The 26,498-nt window shown below is 37.3% G+C and overlaps 3 protein-coding genes across 7 annotated transcripts in view; 2 read left to right on the top strand and 1 right to left on the bottom strand.

Moving 5' to 3' along the window:
* The window catches only part of PAICS (phosphoribosylaminoimidazole carboxylase and phosphoribosylaminoimidazolesuccinocarboxamide synthase), a 49,678-nt gene extending 43,806 nt beyond the window's left edge, over positions 1–5,872 (top strand). For all 4 annotated transcript variants that reach the window (XM_042984474.1, XM_015534729.2, XM_015534728.2 and 1 more), the window contains one exon: positions 4,515–5,872. In XM_042984474.1, the coding sequence (XP_042840408.1) occupies positions 4,515–4,681 (167 nt within the window). In that variant the 3' untranslated portion in view covers positions 4,682–5,872. The remainder of the gene's footprint in view (positions 1–4,514) is intronic.
* Positions 1–12,444, bottom strand: part of PPAT (phosphoribosyl pyrophosphate amidotransferase) — a 68,241-nt gene extending 55,797 nt beyond the window's left edge. The window contains exon 1 of the mRNA XM_042984472.1: positions 11,966–12,444. The gene's annotated coding sequence lies outside the window, so the exon portion shown is untranslated. The remainder of the gene's footprint in view (positions 1–11,965) is intronic.
* SRP72 (signal recognition particle 72) overlaps positions 12,300–26,498 on the top strand; it is a 29,291-nt gene continuing 15,092 nt past the window's right edge. Inside the window, exons 1-10 of one of the 2 annotated variants that reach the window (XM_007075865.3) lie at positions 12,300–12,434; positions 14,530–14,650; positions 17,510–17,633; positions 18,897–19,040; positions 19,127–19,238; positions 21,448–21,479; positions 22,124–22,248; positions 22,342–22,399; positions 24,772–24,903; positions 25,833–25,961. In XM_007075865.3, the coding sequence (XP_007075927.1) occupies positions 12,326–12,434; positions 14,530–14,650; positions 17,510–17,633; positions 18,897–19,040; positions 19,127–19,238; positions 21,448–21,479; positions 22,124–22,248; positions 22,342–22,399; positions 24,772–24,903; positions 25,833–25,961 (1,086 nt within the window). In that variant the 5' untranslated portion in view covers positions 12,300–12,325. Of the gene's footprint in view, positions 12,435–12,550; positions 13,114–14,529; positions 14,651–17,509; positions 17,634–18,896; positions 19,041–19,126; positions 19,239–21,447; positions 21,480–22,123; positions 22,249–22,341; positions 22,400–24,771; positions 24,904–25,832; positions 25,962–26,498 lie in introns of those variants that run through there. The other variant, XM_042984470.1, reaches the window with a different exon arrangement.

Genomic DNA, 26,498 nt, shown 5'->3' with positions numbered 1-26,498 from the left:
CATATTTCATTCTTTCTCATTGCCACGTAGTACTCCATTGTGTATATAAACCACAATTTCTTTATCCATTCATCAGTTGATGGACATTTAGGCTCTTTCCATAATTTGGCTATTGTTGAAAGTGCTGCTATAAACATTGGGGTACAAGTGCCCCTATGCATCAGTACTCCTGTATCCCTTGGATAAATTCCTAGCAGTGCTATTGCTGGGTCATAGGGTAGGTCTATTTTTAATTTTCTGAGGAACCTCCACACTGTTTTCCAGAGAGGCTGCACCAATTTGCATTCCCACCAACAGTGCAAGAAGGTTCCCGTTTCTCCACATCCTCGCCAGCATCTATAGTCTCCTGATTTGTTCATTTTGGCCACTCTGACTGGCGTGAGGTGATATCTGAGTGTGGTTTTGATTTGTATTTCCCTGATGAGGAGCGACGTTGAGCATCTTTTCACGTGCCTGTTGGCCATCCGGATGTCTTCTTTAGAGAAGTGTCTATTCATGTTTTCTGCCCATTTCTTCATTGGGTTATTTGTTTTTCGGGTGTGGAGTTTGGTTAGCTCTTTATAGATTTTGGATATTAGCCCTTTGTCCGATATGTCATTTGCAAATATTTTTTCCCATTCTGTTGGTTGCCTTTTAGTTTTGTTGGTTGTTTCCTTTGCTGTGCAGAAGCTTTTTCTCTTCATAAGGTCCCAGTAGTTCATTTTTGCTTTTAATTCCCTTGCCTTTGGGGATGTGTCAAGTAAGAAATTGCTACGGCTGAGGTCAAAGAGGTCTTTTCCTGCTTTCTCCTCTAGGGTTTTGATGGTTTCCTGTCTCACATTCAGGTCCTTTATCCATTTTGAGTTTATTTTTGTGAATGGTGTGAGAAAGTGGTCTAGTTTCAACCTTCTGCATGTTGCTGTCCAGTTCTCCCAGCACCATTTGTTAAAGAGACTGTCTTTTTTCCATTGGATATTCTTTCCTGCTTTGTCAAAGATTAGTTGGCCATACGTTTGTGGGTCTAGTTCTGGGGTTTCTATTCTATACCATTGGTCTATGTGTCTGTTTTTGTGCCACCTGCTATGGTCTTAGGATCTCTCTTTACCTGGACATGCATTTTGCCTTTCTCTAGTCTTAGATCTTCTGTTTCCTAGGTCATGTGTCTTCCCCTTTCTCTGTTTACTCCTAATTTGTGAGAGAGCATTCTTAGTTAACTCCCTGAGGAAGGAGTACAGTTGGTAAACTTTTTTGACACCTCATATCTATAACATATGTTTTAGCATAGCCTCATACTCCACAATTTAGTAATGGAATCCGGGGTTGAAAATTATTTTCCTTCAGAATTTTGAGAACATTACTCCATTGTCTTATATAGAGTTGTTGAGAACTCTGGCACCTTTCCACCATTCCGATTCTAAGTTGTTTATGAATTTGGTTTCTTAAGTTTTGCAAAGGTGTGTCTTGAGTATTTTCATCTTGGGCTTTCAGTGGGCTCTTTTAATCTGAAATGCTGAGGGGCACCTGGGTGGCTCAGGCAGTTAAGCGTCCGACTTTGGCTCGCTCACGATCTCACAGCTTGTGAGTTCGAGCCTGGCGTCAGGCTCTATGCTGATGGCTCAGAGCCTGGAGCCTGCTTCACATTCTGTGTCTCCCTCTCTCTGCCCCTTCCCCAGCTCACACTGTGTCTCTGTCTCTCTCTCTCAAAAATAAACATTAAGAAAGAAAATCTGGAATGCTGATTCTTTAGTCTGGGAAATTTTCTTCAATTAACTAATAATTTCCTTCCCCCTCCATTTTCCCTCTTTTCTCATTTTTGGATTTATTACTCAAATTTGAACCATTCTGATTTCTAGTTTTTCTGTCTCTTATTGCTGTACTTTCTGGAATATTCCCTTAACTTTATATTGCAGCCCTTCTATTGAGTTTTTCATTCTAGATACGGAATTTTTAATTTCTTAGAGCTGTTTTTTGTTCTCTGGTCTTCCCCCTCTCCCATCCTTTTTTTTTTAATCTTTGCAATAACATTTTTTTATCTCTCTGAAATTATTATAGTTTCTTTCACATTAGTTCCTTTTCTCACCTATCTGGTGTCTGGTAATCCTTGGCTGTAGAGTGCAGCGTTAGAAAAGACCAGTGGGAAGGTCTGTGCAAGTGGATGGCACTTGTCAAAAGTGGGTTCCACTGTGGGGTGATCTGGAAGGGTTGTCTTTGAATAACCCCTCACATCAGTGTCACTTCATCTTTTCTCATGTGTGACCAGAATTACCCAAAGAATCATTCTATTCTCAGTCTCCTCTACCTGGAGGAATAAACCTTGCTGCCAGCATTCTGGAATTTGATGATTTTAACATGTATATAAACTAAATCCCCTGTTTTCACTGTAGCATTTCTTGCCTCAATTGTACCTGGTGCCCTCCAGTCCACAGAAGTCTGGACCAAAGTCTGTTTTACCTTCAAAAAAAGTAAAGATTGCACTATGGTGCTGAAGGGGCAATTGCTCACGTACATTGAATGGGGCAAGGGAACTAATGGCCTAACTGCTTCTCGACTTTCAGCCAGTCTTTTTTTCCGGGGGGGGGGGGGGGGGGGGGGTCGGGGCTCATTTTTCACCTCCACTTCTCCCTTCAGAGGTATCTGGTGCCACTAATTCTACAGCCTTTGCATGGGTTTTTTAATGTTGGTCACATTGCTTTTCCTTTTTCCCTGCTTCCAGTTTAGGATAAAATTTTCCTATTTTACTAAGTTAGTTACCACTCCGTTTCCTTTTCAGCTGGCCAAATGTTATTGCTGTATCTCCCCGTTCTTATATGTTTATGTCTATTTTATTTCCTTTACTGCTGTTTTTATTTTTAATTTTTTTAAAGCTTTGGCAGATCATTTTTAGTTAATTCAATATAAAAAATAGGATGCCATTAATAAAAATATTTTTACAGCTGGACATGTTTGGTCTATAGTCAGTAAACATGTATTGAAAAAACCTTTTAGTGTAACATTCAGCTATTTACTGCTGTTTTTATACAGTTTCACGGATATACTTTGTGATTAACCCATCTTTAGATCTTTAGCTAGATATCTGATTGTATCAGCTACTCTAGTGAAAAATTTAGTATGGCTATAAATGAAAGTCTAACTAAATTTACGCTAGGGAATAGTATAGGTATTATCAAGGGAGTTTAGTAAAGGGGAAATGTGACAAGCAAAACTTTGTCAGTTTTTATCTAGTACTGTCCAAGGAGAGAGAGGGAATCCGAAGATTTGTGCATTTTGGTCAGTAGAATTGGGGATAATCTTTTGCGGAAAAGTTTTACAGTGGCCTTTGTAAAATCTTGAAAACTCTATTTCTCTTTCTCTTATGGCATGCTCACTAGACAACCTAATTTTTGGTAGTTAAGCTTTCCTGATATCAGAAAGGGAGTCCTGAGCAATAGGCACAGGTATTTCAGACTCGAGTAGAACCCTGTGCCTAGAATACTACTACTACTAACAGTTGACATTCATTGAGTACTAGATGCCAGGCACTGCTTCAAGCACTTTATCTGTATTCACTTGTTGAATCCTCACATAAGGTAACCACTAGTTATCATTCCCATCTTAATAGATAAGGACACTAAAATTAACGTGATAGCTGTCACATAGTAAGTGATGGAGCTACACAAATTGGTTTATTAATACAAACTAATAAATTGTGTGATTTTTACTTTATTCTTACTGGGGGTAGTGGAAGTCAAAGAGCCTGATGAATTCCAAGAATATTAGGGAATGGAGCTTTGGGATCTATAAGCTAGTTAGTACTTAACTTGAGTGACACAGAGATAATAGTACCACCCCAAGAAACTCTGCCTGAGCAAACATTTGCCCCCCACAAGGAAGTTACTTTCTTACTATACTGTCTTTTAGATCTTGTTAATATTGAATTTACTTGTAACCTGATATTTGGTAAAATTATTCTTTGTTTGGACTTGTTATTGCTTAAAGATTTAGAATAGTTCAATTGCAAAGACAAAAGTAGCACCTAGAAAATTATCAAAAAGATTAACACACTTCAAGTTTGTCTAAGAACAGGTGCTTCTGTCTACTTGATCTTTGTTTTATTTCTATTGTCTTTCACCAGGGATTTAAAAGTTTATTGTATGTGAAAATAACTTTCGAAAAGGTGCATTTCTTTATAGTTGGATTCAGTGAAAGAGTGATAGACACTGTATATAAAATAGCTTTTCATGGTACAAAATTATTATCCTCTTATAATCTACTTTACCACTCTAGTAGTAGAGATAGAAACTCCTGCAGATCCTACTTTAGACAAGGATGATACAGTAGCTTTTTATGGTCTTTGGTTAACAGGACTTCTCTGAGTGTAAAATAGTTTACTAGGGGGGCCTGGTTGGTTCAGTTGGTAGAACATGTGACTCTTGATCTCAGGGTCGTGAGTTTGAGTCCCGTGTTGGGTGTAGAGATTACTCTAAAAAAATAGTTTACTAATGGTGTTTTCATTATTGACAGCTCAATTTTCTGTCTTTTCCGTTTTGAACCATTAGGTCTTGGCTGTTCAACCATACTGTCCCCAGAAGGATCAGCTCAGTTTGCTGCTCAGATATTTGGATTAAACAACCATTTGGTATGGGCCAAACTGCGAGCAAATACATTGAACACATGGATTTCCTTGAAACAGGCTGACAAGAAAATCCGAGAGGGCAGTTTATAAGAACATCATTGTTTTGGGGGTTTTTTTGTTTGTTTGTTTGCTTTTAGGAGAAAAACTACATTTCTTGTTTAGCTTCAGAAAAAAAAAAATCAAAATTTTTTAAATCAGAGAAAACAATTTACTAGTGAATAAATGCTTTTCTAGATTCATGGGTTAGTAGACTATATGGACATAATTATTAGCATTTCTTTAGAGGAAGTGAAATTACTGTAAGAATACTTTTAAAATCTCTTTAGCTATTGTATGGTCATCGTTAGGTAGATAACAATCGGATATATTTCTTAAATGCTAATAATGTCCTATTGTCGAGCTCTAAAGTTACTACTTGACCTTCTGAATCTCAACCCATAAGTTTTAGAAAGTTAAAATGCCTGTATCTTAGAGTGATTAGAGAAAAATATAGTCAGTCCTCTTTTACATTATGATCTTTACAAAATCCTAAGGGCATGTTGTTTTATTTGCAGTCAGTATCTCAGAATAGATGTGTATTTAGCTGTAGACAGAGATGCTGCTTTGTTTTGTTTTTGCTTTCTTAAGAAAAGCTGAGATGGGTGTTAGGGGTAGGAAAGACTAAGTAAGATAAAGGGATACTGTGGAAGCCATGGAAAGGGGACTTTTCTGAGAACTTCTCTGCTGGGTGTTAGGGCAATTCCCCATGGAAAAAAAAAAGTATAGTGTGAATCACCTTTGCCATTCCAAATGAAAGATTTACTTAGCTATTATGGGTGCCTCTGTGATCCTAAAATTCTTTTAATTCTGATAATACATGTTTTAGCCAAACTAACAATCCTCAGCCTAATGTCATTTTTGAAAACTGGAATCTCCTAGTTGATAACCATTAAGTAGTTTCTTTCTTACAACGGAAGTCTGAGCAGGGTACCCAGTGAGATTCACCTCTAAGAGAGCAGTTGTTACTGAGAGGTGTTATAGTTCATCATCAATCTGTAAGCCATATTTGGAAGTCACTGTTAGGTTGTGCAGTCCTGAGTACTTTTTATAGATCACTAAACTTTAATCTGAATGTCCATGAACCCCTTAAACTTCCAGGTAAAATTTTACACATATGTTCACATTTATAAAAATGGGGCAACCATAGTTTTTATCCAAAAGACCTGCATCTTCAAAAATGTTAAGAATCTCTGGGATGCCTGGCTGGCTTAGTTCGTTAGCCTCCGACTCTTGATTTCAGGTTGGGACATGAACTCAGTCATGAGATTGAGCCCTGCATCAGGCTCAACCCTGGGAGGGGGCCTGCTTAAGATTCTCTTACTCTACCCCTCCCCCACTCATTCTCCATCTTCCTTCCCTCCCTCCCTCCCTCCCTCCTTCTTTCTCACTCTCAAAATAAACTTTCTTTAAAAATATTGATCTCTGCTACAGATCAAATCTGGATAAGACCCTTGCAATGGGCTTATACTGTCTATACCTTTTCACCTCCCTCTCAGCTGTTAACAAGCTATCATCTCATATCATTTCTTTTACCTGGTTTCTGTGGGGCAGGGTATGATTGACCTAAGCCACTTCTTTCTTGACTAGACACCAAGATCCTCCAACCTCAGTCCTTAAGTTTTTCTTACATTATTCTTTCCCCTTAAGTATTGATGTTTCCTACACAGTCTCTCCATTATTTATAAGTAATCATTGGAGTAACTCCTTAAGCTAAAACCAGTATTACTGATTGCTGGCGCTGTGTTTGTAGTCTTGTATTTCTGTCTGAATGCTTTAAACTTAGTTCATCTTCTACCCAGCCTGTTAACTCTGGCTACACTCACTGCTCCAAATCAGAAGTGTTATTTCATACTTGATGTTTTTCTCTTATATTAGCATCTCACTTATTACCAAGTTTTTAATTAACCCTGTTTACCCATCATCTGTACAAAAGCTTCAAGTGGAGGTCAAATTCTGCATTATTAGGCTGATCTAGAAGGTCTCCATTCTCAGTGTTTTGAAGTTGTCTAGGACTTACAACATAAATTTACAATCTCTTTTGCAGTTTAGGTTCCTTTGAAAATGAATGCCATTGACTCTGCCCGTAGAGATTAGAGATTGCACACACAATTTACCAACAGATTTCATTGGTTTTTGGTGTTCCCTTGAAGCCTATCCATGGTCTGTAGTTTAAGAATTACTAATGAAACTCATCAAGGGAACTCGCTTTCCATAATTTTTCAACTGTCAATCTATGAGATTAAAAACCTTAATCTTTAATCTCTAAGAACCTTAAGTTCTTAGAATGAGCTATTAAAATCTATTGTTATTAAAATTTGTTAGTTACTAGAGCTTCATCTTCACGCTCTGTGAAACCTTTCCAAATCCCTTCTAGCTACAATGGCTACAAGTAGTTCTTTGTTGGGTTGGAAGCTCCAATAGAGGAGAGGATAGAATCTTATACTTTATTTCCTTCCTCACATTGCCATGTGCTATGCCTGTCTGCTAGAGATGGGAGAATTATAAAAACCATGTTCTGCTTCATTCTTTTATGTTCACAAGGACAATTAAAAAGATACAATTTCAACATCTTTAAACTTTAGCTTTGTTGCTTCTGAATAGTCATTGGCTGTAGTTTCAACTCTTCTATCCCTACCTAGCAAAAACTTCATCTGTTTTTGTGTAGTACATGAAAAAAAATTCAAATATTTAGACTAGTGGATAGAACTGACCTTTTTTTTTTTCTTTTTTTCTTTTAATTTTTATTTGGTAAAGAGATAGCAAGCAGTGGAGGGACACAGATAGAGGGAGACAGAATCCCAAGCAGGCTCCGCAAGGCTCCAGCACAGAGCCCAGTGTGCAGCTTGAACTCAGGAACCGCAAGATCATGACCTGAGCTGAAGTCAAGCGTCAGGTGCTTAACCAACTGAGCCACGCAGGTGCCCAGGACTGACCATTTTTAATGGTCATTATCCACTTCACTACTAGCTTCATAGAAAAAAAAAAAAATATATATATATATATATCCTCAGTAGTGTTGTTACATTAGTACTAAAGTTCTTACTTGAAAGTATTTTTAACTGTTACCTAAATTAACTTACACAAATTTACCTGGTTTGCCATCTTTAGGTGTTTGTACTTTCTGTGGGCTTGTAGGTAAATATAAAAAGAAGAAAAATTTCTCCAAGTCATGTAGTACTTAAACTTTGTATCATAAAATCATGTTATAGTTGCTGTTGCTTTAATGCCTTCTGAAATGAAAACACTGTAGCCAAATAAAAGACAAAGATAAGTTCTTGTGTGAAACTTTATTAATTCATCTATTCATGAAATACATGTTTTGCCTGGTTTAATTCTAAGCCCTAAGAAAGCAGCAGTAAATAGAAACAAGACCCCCACTGTCACAAAAATCTTATTGGGGACTACAAACCATGAAAGATCAGGTAGCCTTAGGAAAGTATAAGTGCATATGAAGACTAACCAAGGTGATAGGACAGTGCTGGGAATAAGAGGAAGGCTCTTCTGAGTAGAGCAGAGCAATGATGTACAAGAGCAAGTCATGCAAAAAGGTGGGGAAAATCACTTACTAAACAGGAAGTAAAACAGCTTGGCCATTTTGACCACCTGCAAACACATGCCACTGTTGCTGGAGCTCTGGTGAGCAAAGGTAAGAATGGAAGATGATTGTAAGCAAAGGCTAGATCACTTGGGGCCTGCAGGCCACATTGAAGTGTGAAAGGAAAAAACACTGGAAGGTTTGAGCAGGGGCATAACATGACATTTAACATGTTTTTAAAGTTCTCTGGCTAGTGTGTGGATAAGCAAGTTAAGGGACTATTTATTATCCAGGTGAGGGATGATGTGACCTTCAGTAAATTAAATGTTAACGCCTCAACTGCTTCAAATGTAAAATGAGACTAATACTACCTCCCTCATAATGTTAACAGAATTAAAGGAGTCAACATATGTAAAGTATATCCTGACACATGAATATGTAACATTCCTTTGGCATATTGTAGATGAGTGAAACAAATTCACCATGAAAATTACCTTGAATTTATTTTTTAATTACCTTGAATTTAATATTCTGTTCAGCTGATTTCATTTCTAAAAATAAGGGAAAGGGCAGGGAATTAGCATAATAATGTGGCTTATCCACAGTCCATCTTCAGCCCAGCAGTTCTTGGGAAGCCGGTGAAAATGTTTTAATGGCACTTTTTTTGCATTTAACTCACCACAACCTCAAATTACTTGGCATGGAGTTGTTCATCTAGCATTGTGGTACAGTGAAAATAGAATGGAAATAAAAGGATTTTCTTGGGCACATCACTTTGAGCTTCACTTCTCATTTGTAAAGTCGGGCTAAAATCTTTTCTGCCTACTTCACAGAGTGGATAAAATGACAAGATATTGTATATGGAAGTTGCTCAGGAATCACAAATGGCTAAATCCATTAGTGCGAAAATAAGGTTTTGAGTACTGATTATGTGCAAGATCCTGGAGATGCAACAATGAACAAGATCCATTTTCTGCCCTCAATCTTGGGGTCTTCCAAGGACAATTTCAAAGCACTACATCATCTTAACCTGGAGGAAAGGAGCAGAGATTCTGAGCACACAAAGGAGGAGGGGATTTAAAGAACAAGTATATGTTGTGAGTGAAAAGGAAGGACTCTTAGGAAGGATTCTTAACTCCCCACACTATTCTTAATCCCTCTTAACTTTCTTCATTAAATTGATTACCACTGGACATTGTATATATCTCTCCCAATTAGAAAATACATTCCATGAGTACACTGGATTGATTGTCTTTTTGTTGTTAATTGTATACCTAGCCAACTAGTAGCAGAATGCCAAATACCAGCACATATGAAGCATTCAGTAGTATTTGAAATGGATAAATGTGCAAATTCCCATAGGTATGGCAACCTGGAACTACACGTAACCAAATGTTAGAGTGTAACATGCAACGGGACTAGGGAGTAACAGAAGACCTATGTGGGTTGGGGAGGTAGCAAGCTGTATTATAAAGGACCTTCCTTACATGATAGGCTTTTGGATTTCATCCTGAGGGTAGGAGAATGGCATCACATAAATGCTTTAAAATATCACTCTGGTTTGGAAGACTTGCCTCAAAAATGGCAGACAAAATCCATATATTTATATCCTGTTTGCCATGAAACCCCATTAAAATTACAAAAGAAACAGAAACCTAGGAATTCATAGAATTCTGAGGAATTTCTGGAAGCTACATAGTATATGAGATCAGACTGATGCAGAAACCAAAATTGTGAACCCTTTTGCAAAGTCAATGTTCTAAGAAGTTAGAGAATCACCCCTAAGGTACCAAAGGTTCTTAACCTTTGGTGGGTGGGGCTGTTGTATAAAAAACACCTTTGGAGACTGATGAGAGCTACAAAACCTTTTCTCAGAAAAGTTCACACAAAATCTTGGGCATATCAGACGTCATCTGAAACTCGCCTAACCCCATGAAATCTAGGCATAATTAGCTTAAAATCTGGTACAGTTCCAGTCACTGAAAGTCCACAACTCTTTCCATGATTTTTACTAATTTACAAAGACTATATCCTCCTGAACTAGTTCACTAGACCAATAGTTCTGCTTTTACATTGTGCTATATTGACCAGACATGAAATGTGCCAAATACCAATGGACACAACCATGAGCTGGACATACTTTCTGCCCTGAAGGAACTCAGATTAGGGGTTAACATAAGCAAAAACTCATTCAGTTAAAAAAGTTGAGTACCAACTATGTGCCAGGCAGTGTGCTAGAGCCTAAGGATACTTCAGTGAATAAGGGTAAATAGGGCCCCTGGCCTCATGGAAATGACAGTCTATATAAAGAGATAGGCCTTAGATGATGGGTGTTCAGAAGCTAAGAGCTACATTAGAGAGTAATGAGGAATGTTGCCTAGTCTGCAAGGTCAAAGAAGTAACTAAAAAAAAAAATTTTTTTTTAAATTTTTTTTAACATTTATTCTCTGAAAGACAGAGCATGAGCAGGGGAGGGGGCAGGGAGAGAGAGCGAGACACAGCATCCAAAGCAGACTCCAGGCTCTGAGTTGTCAGCACAGAGTCCAATGTGTGGAATCCACGAATGCGAGATCATGACCTGAGCAAAGCCAGACGCTTAACCGACTGAGCCACCCAGGATGCCCTTAATTTTTTTTTAGTATTTATTTTTGGGAGATAGAGCACGAGCAGGGGAGGGGCAGAGAGAGAGAGAGAGAGAGAGAGAGAGAGAGAGAGAGAGAGAGAGAGAGAGAGAAAGAGAGAAAGAATATCTGGTGCAGGCTCCAGGCTCCGAGCTGTCAGCACAGAGCCAAAGTGGGGCTTGAACTCATGAACCACAAGATCATGCCCTGAGCCAAAGTCGGATGCCTAGCCAACTGAGCCACCCAAGTGCCCCTATTTTTTTTTAATGTTAATTTATTTTTGAAAGAGACAGAGTGTAAGCAGGGGAGGGGCAGAGCGAAGAGGAGGTGCAGAATCCCAAGCAGATCCCAGGCTCACAGCTGTCAGCACAGAGCCCACAGAGCCCAATGCAGGGCTCGAACTCAGGGACTGTGACATCATAACCTGAGCCAAAGTCCCACGTTTTACCAATTGGGTCCCCCAGGCACCCCAAAGAAGTAACTTTTTTTAACCTGGAACCAGGATACAGAAATATTGAAAGATGAAAACAGGATGACAAGAAAGAGAAGAGACGTGAAGTGGCAGGAGTTAGGATTTTGACAACATTTGAGTCTGCAGCGGTGTTCAATACACTGTCCTGTCATTCTCAAGAGTACTCAATAGGTACTCTGTTCTGACATTCAAATACATCCTGGTATTTAAGTTCTTACAAAAACTCTAAACCTGTCTATATCTATGTATTACTTGAGGTGCATGAAGTATCTTTTATCACTAGAATAATGTTTTCCTTACCTTACAGTCAGGAAAACTGGGACTCATACATAACTTGTTCACAGGCATTTATAGTGAGTCGCAGAGCCAGGAACTCAATCTAGGCATTCTCACCCCAAAACACATTATCCTTTGGCCTTATTGCCGACTGTTCCTGAACTGGAGCCCAAAGGGCAGCCAAGAGGTTTTCATCAAACGTGCTTCGTACTTGGAAGTTTTGTTTTTTTCTTTTGTGCCTTTCCTTATATTCGCTTCTCTGCCAGACCTCTACCCAGACCCAACCCCAGGTTTTCCTAATCTTTCAAGATCCTTTTCAAGTACAATTCCTTTATGAAATATTATCCAGCAGCAAAGAGAACCGTCTCTCTCCCCCTCTCCTTCAAAGGACTTCCTATGGTTTCTAGCTAGTATATTACCACCCTACAGACCTTTTATTTATCTTCCGTAGGCCGTCACTCAGCTCCGCCTCGTGGGACCAGGGTGCTGCTTCGCCGGCAGCGGTAGCCCCGGAACCGCGTACTGCTTTGAACCAAAACTGTTTGGTGAACCCGTTCTGAACCCACTTCCGTGGTCCGACCCTAGTTTCTTCAGACCGGTTTCAGGTAAGGTGCATCGACTGTATCCAGGCAAATTCCTATAAGATCTCGGCCTCCGATGCTGACTCACGGATGAGTGCGCTTCCGACTCCGAAACGCTAAGCAACTACCAGCTTCCTCCTCCGCTTGGCCACCTCAGAGATCCTCTTCCGGGGTAGAGGTCGGCCCGCCCAGCTCCGTGTCTCGTTCAAGATGGCGAGCGGCGGCGGCGGGGGGGTTTCGGTGCCTGCCCTCTGGAGTGAAGTGAACCGTTACGGCCAGAACGGTGACTTCACGCGCGCTCTTAAGACCGTCAACAAAAGTAAGTGTCGGGGCGGGCGCCGGGGCGAGCTCAGGCCGGAGGGAGGACGCGGCCTCCTTCCGGCGCGACCCCCTCCAATTAGACGCGGGGAGGGGAGACCCCGCCGCCCTCTGCAAGAGCCGGAACACTGGGCGGGCTTGGGTCGCAGCCCCTCAGTGACCAGCCCTTGGTTCTGGGTTGCTGGGAGCCACGTGTACTTCCCTCTTTACCCATCGCGGGAAGTGAGGGTGGAATTTAAAGGGACCGCCGCTCCATGCGTTTCTTCCCAACCGTTTTCTTATTTGACTCTTAACGTTTTTACTCCTTAATTCGCAAATAGCCCACATCGCCACCTTTTCTCTTTCCTTTTAGCGGAGTGATCAAGACAGTATTGCTGAGGGAGCTTGTTTTCTTGGACCGCAGCGGAGGGAGGAACCTGTAAGGGACACGTAGTTTAGAAGCTAGTGCTGACAAGGTGGACGCTGTACAGACTCAGGGGAGAGGGAAAAGGACTGATACGGATGTTAGGCCTCTCACCCCCATCGATAGACTCTCTCTCCAGTGTCATCAGATCAGAAAATGTGTGTGTAAAAGCACCAACATTTGAAATAACGTCGGAAGAAAAGTTTGGCCTCGGTTTTTTTTTTTTTTGCCCTCTAACGGATAATTTCGAGTCAGTTGCCTTGCATGAGAGGTTTAGGTATTATATTCATTTATCCTTTACTATGTAACTATAATATGGCCAGGCTTTGTAATGCTGTCACGCTAAATTCTTTACTGAAGATGCAACCTATATTTGGGAGATTTGGAAAGTGATTGCCAGCACATGGTTTGGTTGTTTAAAGCAGTAATAACATACAAATTATGTCAGTAGCATACAAGATTGTGTAAATAATTTGTAATATCCTATTGTTAATGTGAAAAGAAGTGATTGTGCCTCCAGTGCACTTCTGGTGATCAGACATTAAGGAAACTGGCTATTGATTAGAGTTATTTTGATTACTAAACTTGTTTTGAATTAACGTTAGCCTTTGGCTAGGCCTGCAACCCATACTATTCAGTGGCAGTATAGTAAGTATTTTGCAGGAATTATTTAATCATCAAGTTTATCAGTGTATTTATCAATATATATTTTCTTAATTGGTAAAAATTTTCTTTAATTTTTACACAGAATTAGGTTCCTGTTGTTGCCCAGGGGCAAGGAGAGTGATCCTGATCATTTTGACACTGAGCAGCTGTTTAGCTTTGAAACTTTGCCCCTAAGTCCTTCCTTGTCCCCTTTTGGTTGGTTGTCTTAGATGAATAGGGAAATTTTGAATGGTTTTTGGAAATATTGCTAGCAAAATAGGTTGCATTTGTGTACTTCACAGCTTATAGATTTTTCTAAAATATTCTCATTTTATCTTCTTAATAATTTCGTAAATGGGTAACACTTTCATACTCATTTTGCAGATCAGAAAACTGACATTTATCAGTGAAATGATTTGCCCAAGAGCTCGAGACATTAATGACACGCTTGTACTCAAGCCTAAGTCATTTGCTGCCAAATTCTGCATGAACTTTTTTACTTTCTCTGTGAACTAATGAAATATGTAAGATGTAGCTTGTGTCCTAAGATGGAAAAGCCAGAGAAAATAGCTTCTTAATTCTTTTTCTTTTTTCGTTTTTTTTTTTTTTTTTTTTGCTACATGCATCTTGGGAATCTGTCTCCTTGAAAATCTTACTAAATTATAACTGTCCTTATTGCCACTTCTTTTTAAAATATTTTTTATTTTTATTTATTTTTGAGAGATCAAGGGCAGAGAGAGAGGGAGACACAGCTCCAAGCAGGCTCTGCGCTGTCAGCACAGAACCCAGTGTAGGGCTGGAACTCCCAAACCGTGAGATATAGACTTGAGCCAAAGTCAAGAGTTACACGCTTAACTGAGCCACCCAGGTGCTCCCCTTATTGCCACTTCTTAAGTTAAAAATGATCAGTCATTTTTTTTAATGTTTCAACTAATTGTTGCTGCAGTAAAATTGGAAATGTTGCTTTTTGAGGCAGTGGGTGGGAAAATCTAGTAAAAATGTAAAAAGGGAATGGATTTTAAAACTATTTTCCTAAAATTTTTCTTAGTACTGCAGATCAACAAGGATGATGTAACTGCTCTACACTGTAAAGTGGTATGCCTTATTCAAAATGGAAGTTTCAAGGAAGCCTTGAATGTCATCAACACTCACACTAAAGTGTTAGCCAAGTAAGTGATTCAGTTAGTTGTTTGTGCAGTTATTAGAAATATGTTTACTGTAACTCTAACCATTTCCATGGTTTTTCTTCTCTATTCAGTGATTTTTGACCTTTTCTTTCTTTCCTTTTTTTTTTTTTTTTTTTTTTTCTTTCTCCCTGTTTGCTAGTAGTATTTCTGAAACTGGAAGGAGCAATAGTATCTTTGTTCTTTTCTGCCTTAGGAAGTATTTTTTCTTAAGTCTATTTATTTATTTTGAGAGAGAGAATGCGAGTGGGATGGGCAGAGAGAGCAAGAATCCCAAGCAGGCTCTCCACTGACAGCGCAGAGCCCCATGCAGGGCTTGAACTTACGAACCCTGAGGTCATAACCTGAGTCAAAGTCTGATGCTTAACTGACTGAGCTGCCCATGTGCCCTAGGGAGCCTTTTTCTTTGAACCACTAAGAAACAAGTAAACTGCTGAGGGATATGGGGCATAAATGTAATGATTTCTTGGAGGACATAAGGAGAACAACTTAGAAGTTTAATTAAAAAAAAATAAAAGGCAGGGGCGCCTGGGTGGCTCAGTCGGTTAAGCGGCTGACTTCGGCTCAGGTCATAATCTCACGGTTTGTGAGTTCAGGCCCCGCATCAGGCTCTGTGCTGACAGCTCACAGCCTGGAGCCTGCCTCGGACTCTGTGTCTCCTCTCTGTGCCCCTCCCCTGCTCGTACTCTCTGTCTCTCAAAAAAATGAATAAACATGAAAAAAAAAATTTTTTTTTTAAATAAAAAAAAATTAAAAAAAAAAAAAAGGCAGAATGGGTAGAACTAGAACCTCTAGGGTAAGGATGTGTAAGTAGAGGTCTTGAGGATAGTATGGCAGTCTTAGCCTGACCTCCGTGCCTACCTCCTTTGAGAATGGTTTAGGTGAGCATGATTTTAGGCCAAGATCATTCAGTTTTAGAGCTCTTTAGCAGTCTTTAAAATGTATAACATTTGTAGTTATTTTTGTTAATCTTTTTCATTTCTCATTTCATGAACTGTGAACTCATATTCTAAATTGTTACTGCAAGTTGATTTTCTTTATAGTCATGCCTAAGCCCCAGAAGAAATGTGTATTGAAATAAAGTTTGCAGCATATTTACCTTTTTTTTTTTTTTTGATGTTTATTCATTTTCAAGAGAGAGATTATGATCAGGGGAGGGATAAAAGGTCCCGAAGCGAGCTCTGAGATGACTGCAGCAAGCCCAATGCGGGGCTTGAACTCACGAACTGTGAGGCCATGCCCTGAGCCAAAGTTAGATGCTCAACTGACTGAGCTACCCAGGTGTCCCCAGCATATTTACTCTTTGATGAAATATTGGTTTATAAATTTAAAAACGATGTACAGTGTACCCTTGAACAATGCAGGCACGAACCCTCCATGTAGTCAAAAATTTGAGTATTACTTTAGACTCCTCAAAAATGTTACTGATAGCTTATTATTGACTGAAAGCCTAACAGATGACATAAACAGTCAATTAACACATACTTTTAGGTTATATGTATTATATACTATATTTGTACAGTAAAGGAAGTTAGAGGAAAGAAAACGATATTAAGAAAGTCATAAGAAAACACACTTAAAGTACTATACTATTTATTTTTAAAAATCCACATATAAGTAGACTCATACAGTTCAACCTGTGTTGTTCAGAGGTCAACTGTATAGTTAGTGTACTTCTTTTCATATAAGAAAAGGAGGATATAAGAATTTATAGGTGTATTTTCCTGAGTTTACAAAAACAAACACTAGATGGAGAACAGTGAATTAAAGTAATCACTTCTAGGAGGTAAAGGGGAACAGGATAGATATGAATAGCCCTGGAATAAAACCTCTTAGTGTATATATACCTTTCTGGGTTTTGGGTTTGTTTGTTTTTTCTTTAACTATATACATGTAGATAGATGGAAAACTAATTTTAAAACTTAATTAAAAATATAAGAGGAAATAAAGGGGACTCTGCTTTCTAGTAAACATGTTTATACTAAAATTCAATATCTTTTTTGAGTTTTGGCCATTTTGTGAGGTAGGGAAATTTTCAAATACTGTTTTTTAGGCAAGTAAATAAAGGATATTGTCATTTCTTCATAAATATTCTTCCTCATGGGTTATGGTTAAAACTCCAAAATGAGTTTCAGGTTGTCATATTAGTGTAGCTGAGTTAAGTCAATGTAGATAAGTAGTATTTTTGTTGTTGTGTGTTTTACCATTTGTTTGGTTATAAGCACTATGTCCTTTTAAGATTTTAGTTACCTTTTCTTTGCTATTCATTTGCTTCTTGAACAAATTTAAAGCAGCTTTATAGAATTTACTATTTGATTAATAGATTTAAGAGACTACTATAATAACCCATTTAAAATAGTGTTCAGATTGTCTTTTTGTCTAAAGTAATTAGTTACTTAGCTGATTCATTATTTCATTCTCTCTTTTTTTAAATGTTTATTTATTTTTTGGGAGAGCGCGACCAGGGGAGGAACATGAGGGGGACAGAAGATCTGAAGCAGGCTCTGTCTGCGCTGACAGGCTGACAGTAGTGAGCCTGATGTGGGGCTCAAACTCACAAACTGCGAGCATTATTTCATTCTTAACTGTTTGTTTCAAAAGGCCAATAATTATAATAAGAATATCCATGAAAGCAAGAGAGGCAAGGGACATGGATGTAGTATTTTCTGCCATTTGTGAACTGTTTTTCAGACGTGTCACTAAATGTTGTCAATTTTCTCATCCATTGTTAATGGTATTAAATGACTTAATGTAGATCAGGTGCTTACAGCAGTGTCTGACATATGGTGGGTGCTCTGCAGTGTTAACTAATGACCAGATACTGGGTTTTTTTTTCTTTTTCAGTAATTCTCTTTCCTTTGAGAAGGCATATTGTGAGTACAGGCTGAACAGAATTGAGAATGCCTTGAAGACCATAGAAAGTGCCAATCAGCAGACAGACAAACTAAAGGAGCTTTATGGACAAGTGGTAATTACTGCTTTAAAATACCTGTTGACATTCATCCTAAGTGAGCATGATTATACCTGTAGCAAGGAGCAGGGATGAGGAACCCCAGCCCATCCTGAAAACTTGCCACCAAACCAATTCTTGAGGTTTCAGTATAGTCCCTCTTGATCTTCACACACACAAACCTTTGCATATATACTGTTCTATGAGTAAATGGCTTCTTCATGGTAATTAGAAAATTAAAGAAAATTTAAAACTATCCTATCAAATTATAATTTTTTAGTTGGAAAGGTGAAGGCCAGGGGATATGTTTAAAATAAATTATGATGGATAAGAATCTGGATGAATTCAGCTAATTTATGAAATCCCTAAAATATCTTATTCTGAAAGGGTTTTGAGACCTGTTTAAGCCGAATGTAAAAATAGGGCTATTAAGGATGAGAGGACAGAAATGTTTTATTAGATTTAACAAAATCCTCTTAAAGATTTTTAAAATGTTATTAAGGGCAAATAACGTTGTATTAAATGTATTGTCCCAAGAGATAGTAGGAGTTTAACAATACATATAGGTTGGAGAAAGATTTGGGCAAGTTCATGGATTGTAGGTTTAGAAAGAACTTTTAAGGTAAGCTTGGCAAATTTAGGGTAAATTCCAGCATTTTGAGATTGATGAAGGGCACCAATTTCTGTCAGACATGGTTGATTTAATTTACCCAGAGTGGCAGTTCTTCTTGCCCTTCGAGAACAACTTGAATGAAATAAGCAGGAATTATGTTCTGTGTACTTGATATATTACCCCTTTACTAGCTCATTTTTGGGAAAGAGAAAATGAAGATCAAATAAAGTGAACTCCTAGGAAGTATTAAGTCCTTTTGTTAACATCTAATTTTGTTCTTATTTATGGGAGCTTAATACTCATGGATGGGAAAATGTTTTCATTGTAAGTCAGATCTAGGTAGCAGGATGATTTCCTTGGAAAGGTTTTCTTTTACAGCCCACTTAGGCACTTACCCAGCCTCAGGAAGGAGGTAAATACAATGACTTTTCTTTTTGGATCATGCCTACAAATCTGCAGTATAGTAGAGATTCATTGCCGAGTAACTTTGCAAGTATTAGTGGCACACAGAACTAATTGAAAAGTTATAAAGGAAACTGTTGATTGCCCATAACATGCTAAATTAGGTTTGCTACTTAGTGATTCCAAAAAGGATTTGTACGATGTTTGAGACTTAATACTGTATTTGTCTTCCTCTCTGATTTTTTACTTGCTGTTTGTCTCCCTAGCTATACCGGTTAGAACGCTATGATGAATGCTTAGCAGTGTATAGAGATCTTGTCCGAAACTCCCAAGATGATTATGATGAGGAGAGAAAAACAAACCTTTCAGCAGTTGTTGCAGCACAAAGCAATTGGGAAAAAGTGGTTCCAGTGAGTATCCCCGTGTACCCACACAACTATGAAACAATAATCCTATCTCCTATCTAGTGTTTAACTTTTATTTTGCTCCACGGCAGGAGAACTTGGGCCTCCAAGAAGGCACACATGAACTATGCTACAATGCTGCATGTGCACTGATAGGACAAGGCCATCTGAGCCAGGCAATGAAAATCCTACAAAAAGCTGAAGGTTGGAAATTTATTAAATTTATGTGTAATTGTAATAAATATTATTAAAATAGTTCTTTCCAAAAATTGTACTCGACTTTTGTGAAGTTTGTAAATGGAAATACTGATACAGTGGGAGTTTTTCAAAGTTCATCTAGCTTTATGGGGCACCTAGGTGGCTCAGTTGGTTAAGTGTCCAACTTTGGCTCATGATTTCACAGTCTGAGTTTGAGCCCCAGGTCGGGCTCTTTGCTGACAGTTCAGATCCTGGAGCCTGCTTCGAATTCTGTGTCTCCGTCTCTCTCTGCCCCTCCCCTGCTCGTACTCTGTCTGTCTCAATAATAAATAAACATAAAAAAAAAAACAGTTCATCTAGCTTTTCTCTTGGCATTTTGACATATCTCTCCCTTATTTCTGTCTAATCCTAAGCCAGAGTAGTTGTCCATTTTCATCCACACCAGACCTTAATTTTGAGGAGGTTTTTTAATAAATTACTATGAATATTAAATGTAAATTGAGTTCATGTCAAGTATTTATAGCAATACGTGGCATATAACATACACATCCAATAAATACTGGCTATCATTATTAAACTGGTACTCAAGTATAATGATAATTTAGTGTGACTGTGTGGGTACATATTGGTGACACTATTCAAGCACATCTTAACTCCGTTTAACATGTTTCCATATATAGCATTTACATGCTCTGAACAAGCTTTTAATTAAGAAAAAAAGAAAAATAGCCTATTAGAGAACTTATGTCTGGTTTCAACTCCTGGAACATGTAAACTTTTCTTCTGAATACATATTTCCCTGGAAGCTATAAACGTGATATAGGGACTGCAGTAAATGGTGTAGAGGAAAAAATGGTGAAACGAGGTATATGTTTGAGAATTATAATTTCTTGATTATACCTAGTATTGACAGTAGTATGGGAAAAGGATATTCTTATACATGGAAGATTTGAGTATAAAGTAGTGCCAACTTTGCAGTGGGCAATTTGGTGATATGTAGCAGATTTTAAAATTTGCTTACCCTTTGATCCAAGGATTTCATTTTAAGAAAATAATCAGATTAATTAAAAGCAAATAATTAGATAAATGAAATTTATTTTAAGAAAATAATTAGATAAGTTCATATATGTATTTTTATGAATGCTAATTGAAGGGGTAGTCATAAGAAAGAAATTTAAGGCATGATGAGTTTCTGTCCTATAAGAGGATTGGCTAAGTTTTACCATAACCACAAAATAGATTATTATTATTTTAAATGATTGCATGGTAATGTAGATCTATATTTACTATAATCTGAAGATATCCACATATTATTAGATGAGGAAGGGGGTTTCAAAATAGTATGTACAATGTATCTGTTTCATTTTAACAGTAGCTGTGCATTTGCATTTAGAAAATAGTAATTGAAATGCGAATAGTGGTTCTTTTGGTGGTGAAATTATTGTCATTGTTTTAATACTTTTTTGTCATTGGTTTTTTGCAGTCAACATTTGTTACATTTATATTTTTTAATTCCCTTAAAATTTTTTTATTGTTTTTTTTTGAATGTTTATTTTGAGAGAAAGAAAGCACATGTGTGCACAGGGGAGGGACAGAGAGAGGGAGAGAGAGAATTCCAGGCAGGCCCCATGCTGTCAGTGCAGAGTCCAACCTGGGGCCTTGTTCCACAACCGTGAGATCATGACTTGAGCTGAAATCAAGAGTTGGACACTTAACCGATTGAGGCACCCAGGCTAAATTTTTTTTTTTAACCTAGAGATTACAAATGAAAGAAAAATGCCAGAGAGCTAGAATAACGAAAACTGATAATATTTATGTGACATAGTTGATGGTAATAATAAAGTTCAAGTTTGGGGCGCCTGGGTGGCTCAGTCGGTTAAGCGTCCGACTTCAGCTCAGGTCACGATCTCATGGTCCGTGAGTTCGAGCCCCGCATCGGGCTCTGGGCTGATGGCTCAGAGCCTGGAGCCTGCTTCTGATTCTGTGTCTCCCTCTCTCCCTGCCCCTCCCCATTCATGTTCTGTCTCTCTCTGTCTCAAAAATAAATAAAAACGTTAAAAAAAAAAATTTTTTTTTTAAATAAAGTTCAAGTTTGCTTATTATTAAAATTATCTTGAAATCTTCTTCCTAAGAATTTAATTCTTGTCCTTTGGAATGGTGAAAGGAATGGGAGTTACCCTGCAATGTTAATTTTAAAACCATTTTTTTCCTATAGATCTTTGCCGCCGTTCATTATCAGAAGATTCTGTAAGTATTCCATTGTTAAACCTAGATTTTACACTTCTGACTAATATGAATTTAAAGGGGGCTTCGTTGTAGTGTTTATTAACTTGTTGAAATAGGTAATTTATTTCATACAAATAGAATAGAAACCCTCTTGATCAGTTATTTGATGGAGTCTCAGGCTGAGAAATTACAATAACAGAATTTTTATATGCCTTATACGTTTTATTTTAAATTCATATTAATATAAATTCATTGTCTTATTTTAGATATAAGGCTCAGTTCTTTGAATATGGGTCCTTTTATAGGAATTCCATGCATATTTCTTTAATGAACCACAAATAATCCAGTAGTCAACGATTTTCAGTTTTAAGTGTAGTACCTTAAAGACAGCTGTGAAGTAGTTTCATTACAGAGTCCTTATAGCTGTTAGCTTTTTCACCAATCTTTTATTGTTTTCTAGCTCATACCTGTTGACACAGCAGTTTACTCTAGGAATCCCCTTTATCGGATTCCTAAATTTTAACAAAACTGACAGTAAGGGAAATTTTCTGAAAATTACATGTTGTCTTTGAGATCATGTATCTTTTGAATGTTTGGAACACTTGGTAATTGTGAAGATCAATTTGGAGAATTTACAGGGGAAAAAAGTTTCTTTTTCTACTTAGGATGGGACTGAGGAAGACCCACAGGCAGAACTGGCCATCATTCATGGGCAGATGGCCTATATTCTGCAGCTTCAGGGTCGTACAGAGGAGGCGTTGCAACTTTACAATCAGATAATAAAACTAAAGTAAGTAAATTATTGAAATGAAATGCCTTTTATAGAGGATGAAGTTTCTTTGTAAATGTTTGTTCCTTTTTGACTGTTGTTTATTGTTCACAGGCCAACAGATGTGGGATTGCTGGCTGTGATTGCAAATAATATCATTACTATTAACAAGGTATGGGCTATCCATGGCTTTCTTATACTTATATTTTACATTGAAAACATAATACCTCAGCTTTGTCCTAGGATAACTGTTCTTTTTTCCATGACACAGTACAGTTATAGCAAAATTACAATGGAGAGTGTTATTTAACTTTCATAATGATGATGATTCTGCAAGCCATATTCAGATAATAAAACTTTTTTGTAGTTACAGACTCTGGACTTTAAAATCTTGGCCTTTTACCAGTTTATAATAATGTAGAGAATCTATGTACTGAAAAATAAATTGGACTTTTTTTTATGTTTTTCTTTTCGAGAGAGAACGTGCGAGAGTGGGGGAGGGGCAGAGAGGGGAACACAAGAGGATCGAAAGTGGGCTTCCTGCTGATAGCAGAGAGCCCAGTGTGGGACTCAAACCCATGAGCTGCAAAATCATGACCTGAGCTGAAGTCAGACGCTCAACTTACTGAGCCACCCAGGTGCCCATTGTTTAGACTTAAACTGAAAGCTTAACATGCATGTTTTATGTGACATTTTCATCTAGTGAGTCTGAATACAAGTTTTCTATATAAATAATTTTTTTCTTTCTCGTGGTTTTTATTTGGGGGGAGGGGAAACATGGACAGGTTTTCTCTCTACCCACTCCCAATACTACATGTAAAATATTACAAGTGTGTATATAAACAGTTCTAAAGAGTACTGTGTTAGTAAAATTAACTACCATTTAGAACACTGTTTTAATGGAAGAACATTTCAAGTTCAGATTTGAAATTCAAGTCAGCAGAAAATAAGAAAAGTAACATTTGATTCCTTTTGATCAGCTGTGTGAATTTTTCAAGTGTCATTTCATCTTCACAGTTACGTTTCTAGGTGGCAGTACTTATCTCTGATTTATAGGAATATAATCTAAGGCTGAAAGGAGTTAAAACAGTTTGTGTAAGGTCACACAGCCTGTGTTAAAGGTGGAACTTGGATTCAGATTCCAGAGATTCAATTCTCTGATTGCAGAGTCCTTCATGGTACTTCTCCCCTTCTATAGTAGAAATCTAGAGAATCCCCAGAAAATGAGATAATAGCATTAGGGCCAGTAGTAGTTATAGGATGTTGCAGGCTATCAGCATAGTTTAGGTCTCCAAAAATAGATTGTGGCATTTGAATCTTATAGCATTATATACCTGCCTGTGTTTATGAATTATTTGAAATGCCAGTGAGGATAAATTCATTTTACCTGGATATATGATTATGGAAAGGAGAGTGTGTGAAACACTAAATATCTTAATCTCATTGTAATTATATGCCAAACTTTCTTTACTCAACAAACTTTTTATTCAGAATAGTGCTGGATGCTATAGGTAATGCAAAGAAATATGAAACTCAGTCTTAATCATTATATTGTTCAAACTTTTTGACTTTTAACTGAAGTATTGGTGAAATAAAAGATCTCCATGTTGGCCAATTTGTAGATGACCCTTGAAAAGGAGGGTTACAGTTTAAGCAAGTGAACATATGGAGAAATATTTGACTTGTGGGAGGAAACTAAGAAAACAAATTAAAAGGATATGTACTGGTTTGGAGCTTCACACTCAGAAAAAGTAGAATTTATTCTAGATTTCTTCTTTGCTTCCTTTTAGTCTTCATACTAATAGAAGACCTGGTTTAAAAAGCATAGGGATATCATTTATTTGCAAATAGATATATTATTTAACAAAGAATATTGTGCACACAGTAGACATTCACATGCTCAGTTTGGCCTTCTCAGGATGCAATGTAATTTAATTGTCTTCCTTATCCTAGAAAGGTATGTGACATTCTAGAACTCTTAACAATAACACTGTGCTTGCCCCACATAGAAGTTTGAGAAATTGAACTTATTTGAGCTTCTACCTAGGTGAGAAGTGTGTGTGTTGGGGGGGGGTGGGGAGACAGTACATTACATTAGCATTTTTTGCTAAAAATGGGTTCAAAAGAGGTGTGAATTTATTTCTAAATTTTAATGATTTGCTTACGTAATGACTATTTCAAAGAGAAATGAATTGTGTTCCTCATTTGTTATCTAAATTCTAAAGGGCGTAGTTTGTAGCTTGCATATTTCTTTGTATCTTTGTCATTAGTCCTAATTTCCAATGTAAGATTTGTTCTGTCCATATGTACTTTTCTTCACAAAGCTCAAAACAAGCAGTTAAGAGTGGAAGGATAAATCAAAAGAAAACCAAGAACCTAAGACAAATTTATATGCATCTTAGAGATTTAGGCAACCTAACCAGGTAGATGTATTATCTTCCAAGCGCTCTTGTGTATTAAATGGAAGAGTAATAAAGTCTTGAAGTGTTAAAAGAGTTAAAGTCTGAGATTGCTGTTAATGGCAGATGAACTTTTTTTTGTCAGGACCAAAATGTCTTTGACTCCAAGAAGAAGGTGAAATTAACCAATGCAGAAGGAGTAGAGTTTAAGCTTTCCAAGAAACAGCTGCAAGCTATAGAATTTAACAAAGCTTTGCTTGCTATGTACACAAACCAGGTAGGTAACAAACCTCCAATTCCCCTGGCTAACCCTTTTGGAGGCATAAGGGGTGCATCAGTACAATTTATTTATATATTTTTTTTGTCTTATATAAGTATACTTTATTTATATACAAATAAATATATATATTATATAAATAAATACATATAAATAAATCAGTACAACTTATTTACATTTTTTGTCTTATATGTCATGTGTTCTTCAGAATGTCATGTATCATAGATTTTATTTGTTAAACAAGTAATTTGCTCAATTCTTTGTAAGGGTCTGCAGCTGCCTTTTAAGAGAAAGAAAATATTATTCACACTTGTAAATGAGATAATGTTCTCATTACCTTATTTCTGATCTGAGTTAAAGTAGAAGTCATTAAAGATGTCGACTGTGACTATAGGTTTAAGATCTTTCATATTAGTTTGTACTATTTACTTAAGTTATAAATGCTAAGGATGTAATTCTAACTCTAACATGCATTAATTTTAAATAATGATTTTATATTCTTCTGTAACAGAGGTTTTCAGTGGGAGTGAGAGGCAATAACATTTTTATTATTTAGAACTGAGTCTAGATACTTTAGCAAGAAATACCTATACATTTTGTTGTTTTGAAGCAAAGACTGATACTTGTATTTTTTTTTAACAAAATTCTGGAATTTAAGCATACAAATTAATGTTTAGAACTAGTCCTTTCCTAAATACTTTCATAGCTCATGGCTTAAATTTAGTAAATGGAAATTTTTTTCCTATAGGAAAAAATTGAGAATAGATATTATAAATCACTTCTTTCACCCTAGATAGTTGTTCACTTACTATTGTCTTTCAGCTGAGTTCCCTCCTCTTCCATCCCCATCCTTTTCTTTTTGGTCATTCACTTACTGTTTAATTTCATTAACCAACTTATTTGGGGGTGGGGGGGATACTATCTTTTAGGCAGAACAGTGCCGCAAAATATCTGCCAGTTTACAGTCCCAAAGTCCTGAGCATCTCCTGCCTGTATTAATCCAAGCTGCCCAGCTCTGCCGGGAAAAGCAGCACGTAAAAGCAATAGAGCTGCTTCAGGTAAAGGAATTACTTGAATTTTTAATGAGGTGTCAGAGAGTTGCATCCTTGTTTTATTTTCATTATAATAGCCTGCAAACTTGTAAATAAAATGGGAAAACTAGTAGGTAATATACCACTAGACAAATTCCATAGTGTCACTTTAGTTAATTCTTGAGCTACCACTTTGTTTTGTGTAAGTTTGCATTAATGTTTGCCTAAACCCTGAGGAATGCTTTTCATTTGGAGATCAATTTAGCATGAGTTAAAGGTTTGTTTTAGGTTTATAATACCAGAACATGCTTAATCTCTTTTTCAGTAATGTATTTTCTAATGAGTCCCAGTCTAAAAACTCAAACAATTACAGAGATACTGACTTGGTTTTTGTCATTCTAAACCAACTGCTAGATTACATGTTTGAAATTCCTGAGGGTACACTACATTGGAAAGTTGAACTGGGTAAAATTAGGACCATCCTGAAGGGCAGAGTTGTCTAGGCAGGGGTTCTCAGTAAGGATATATCATCTGTTTTGAGTATCTTATTTAAACAAACAGAAC

Source organism: Panthera tigris, chromosome B1 (genome assembly GCF_018350195.1).
Source record: "Panthera tigris isolate Pti1 chromosome B1, P.tigris_Pti1_mat1.1, whole genome shotgun sequence".
NCBI lineage: Eukaryota > Metazoa > Chordata > Mammalia > Carnivora > Felidae > Panthera > Panthera tigris.
Note: the sequence above shows the minus strand (reverse complement) of the source record. Positions and strands in the feature narration are given on the sequence as shown.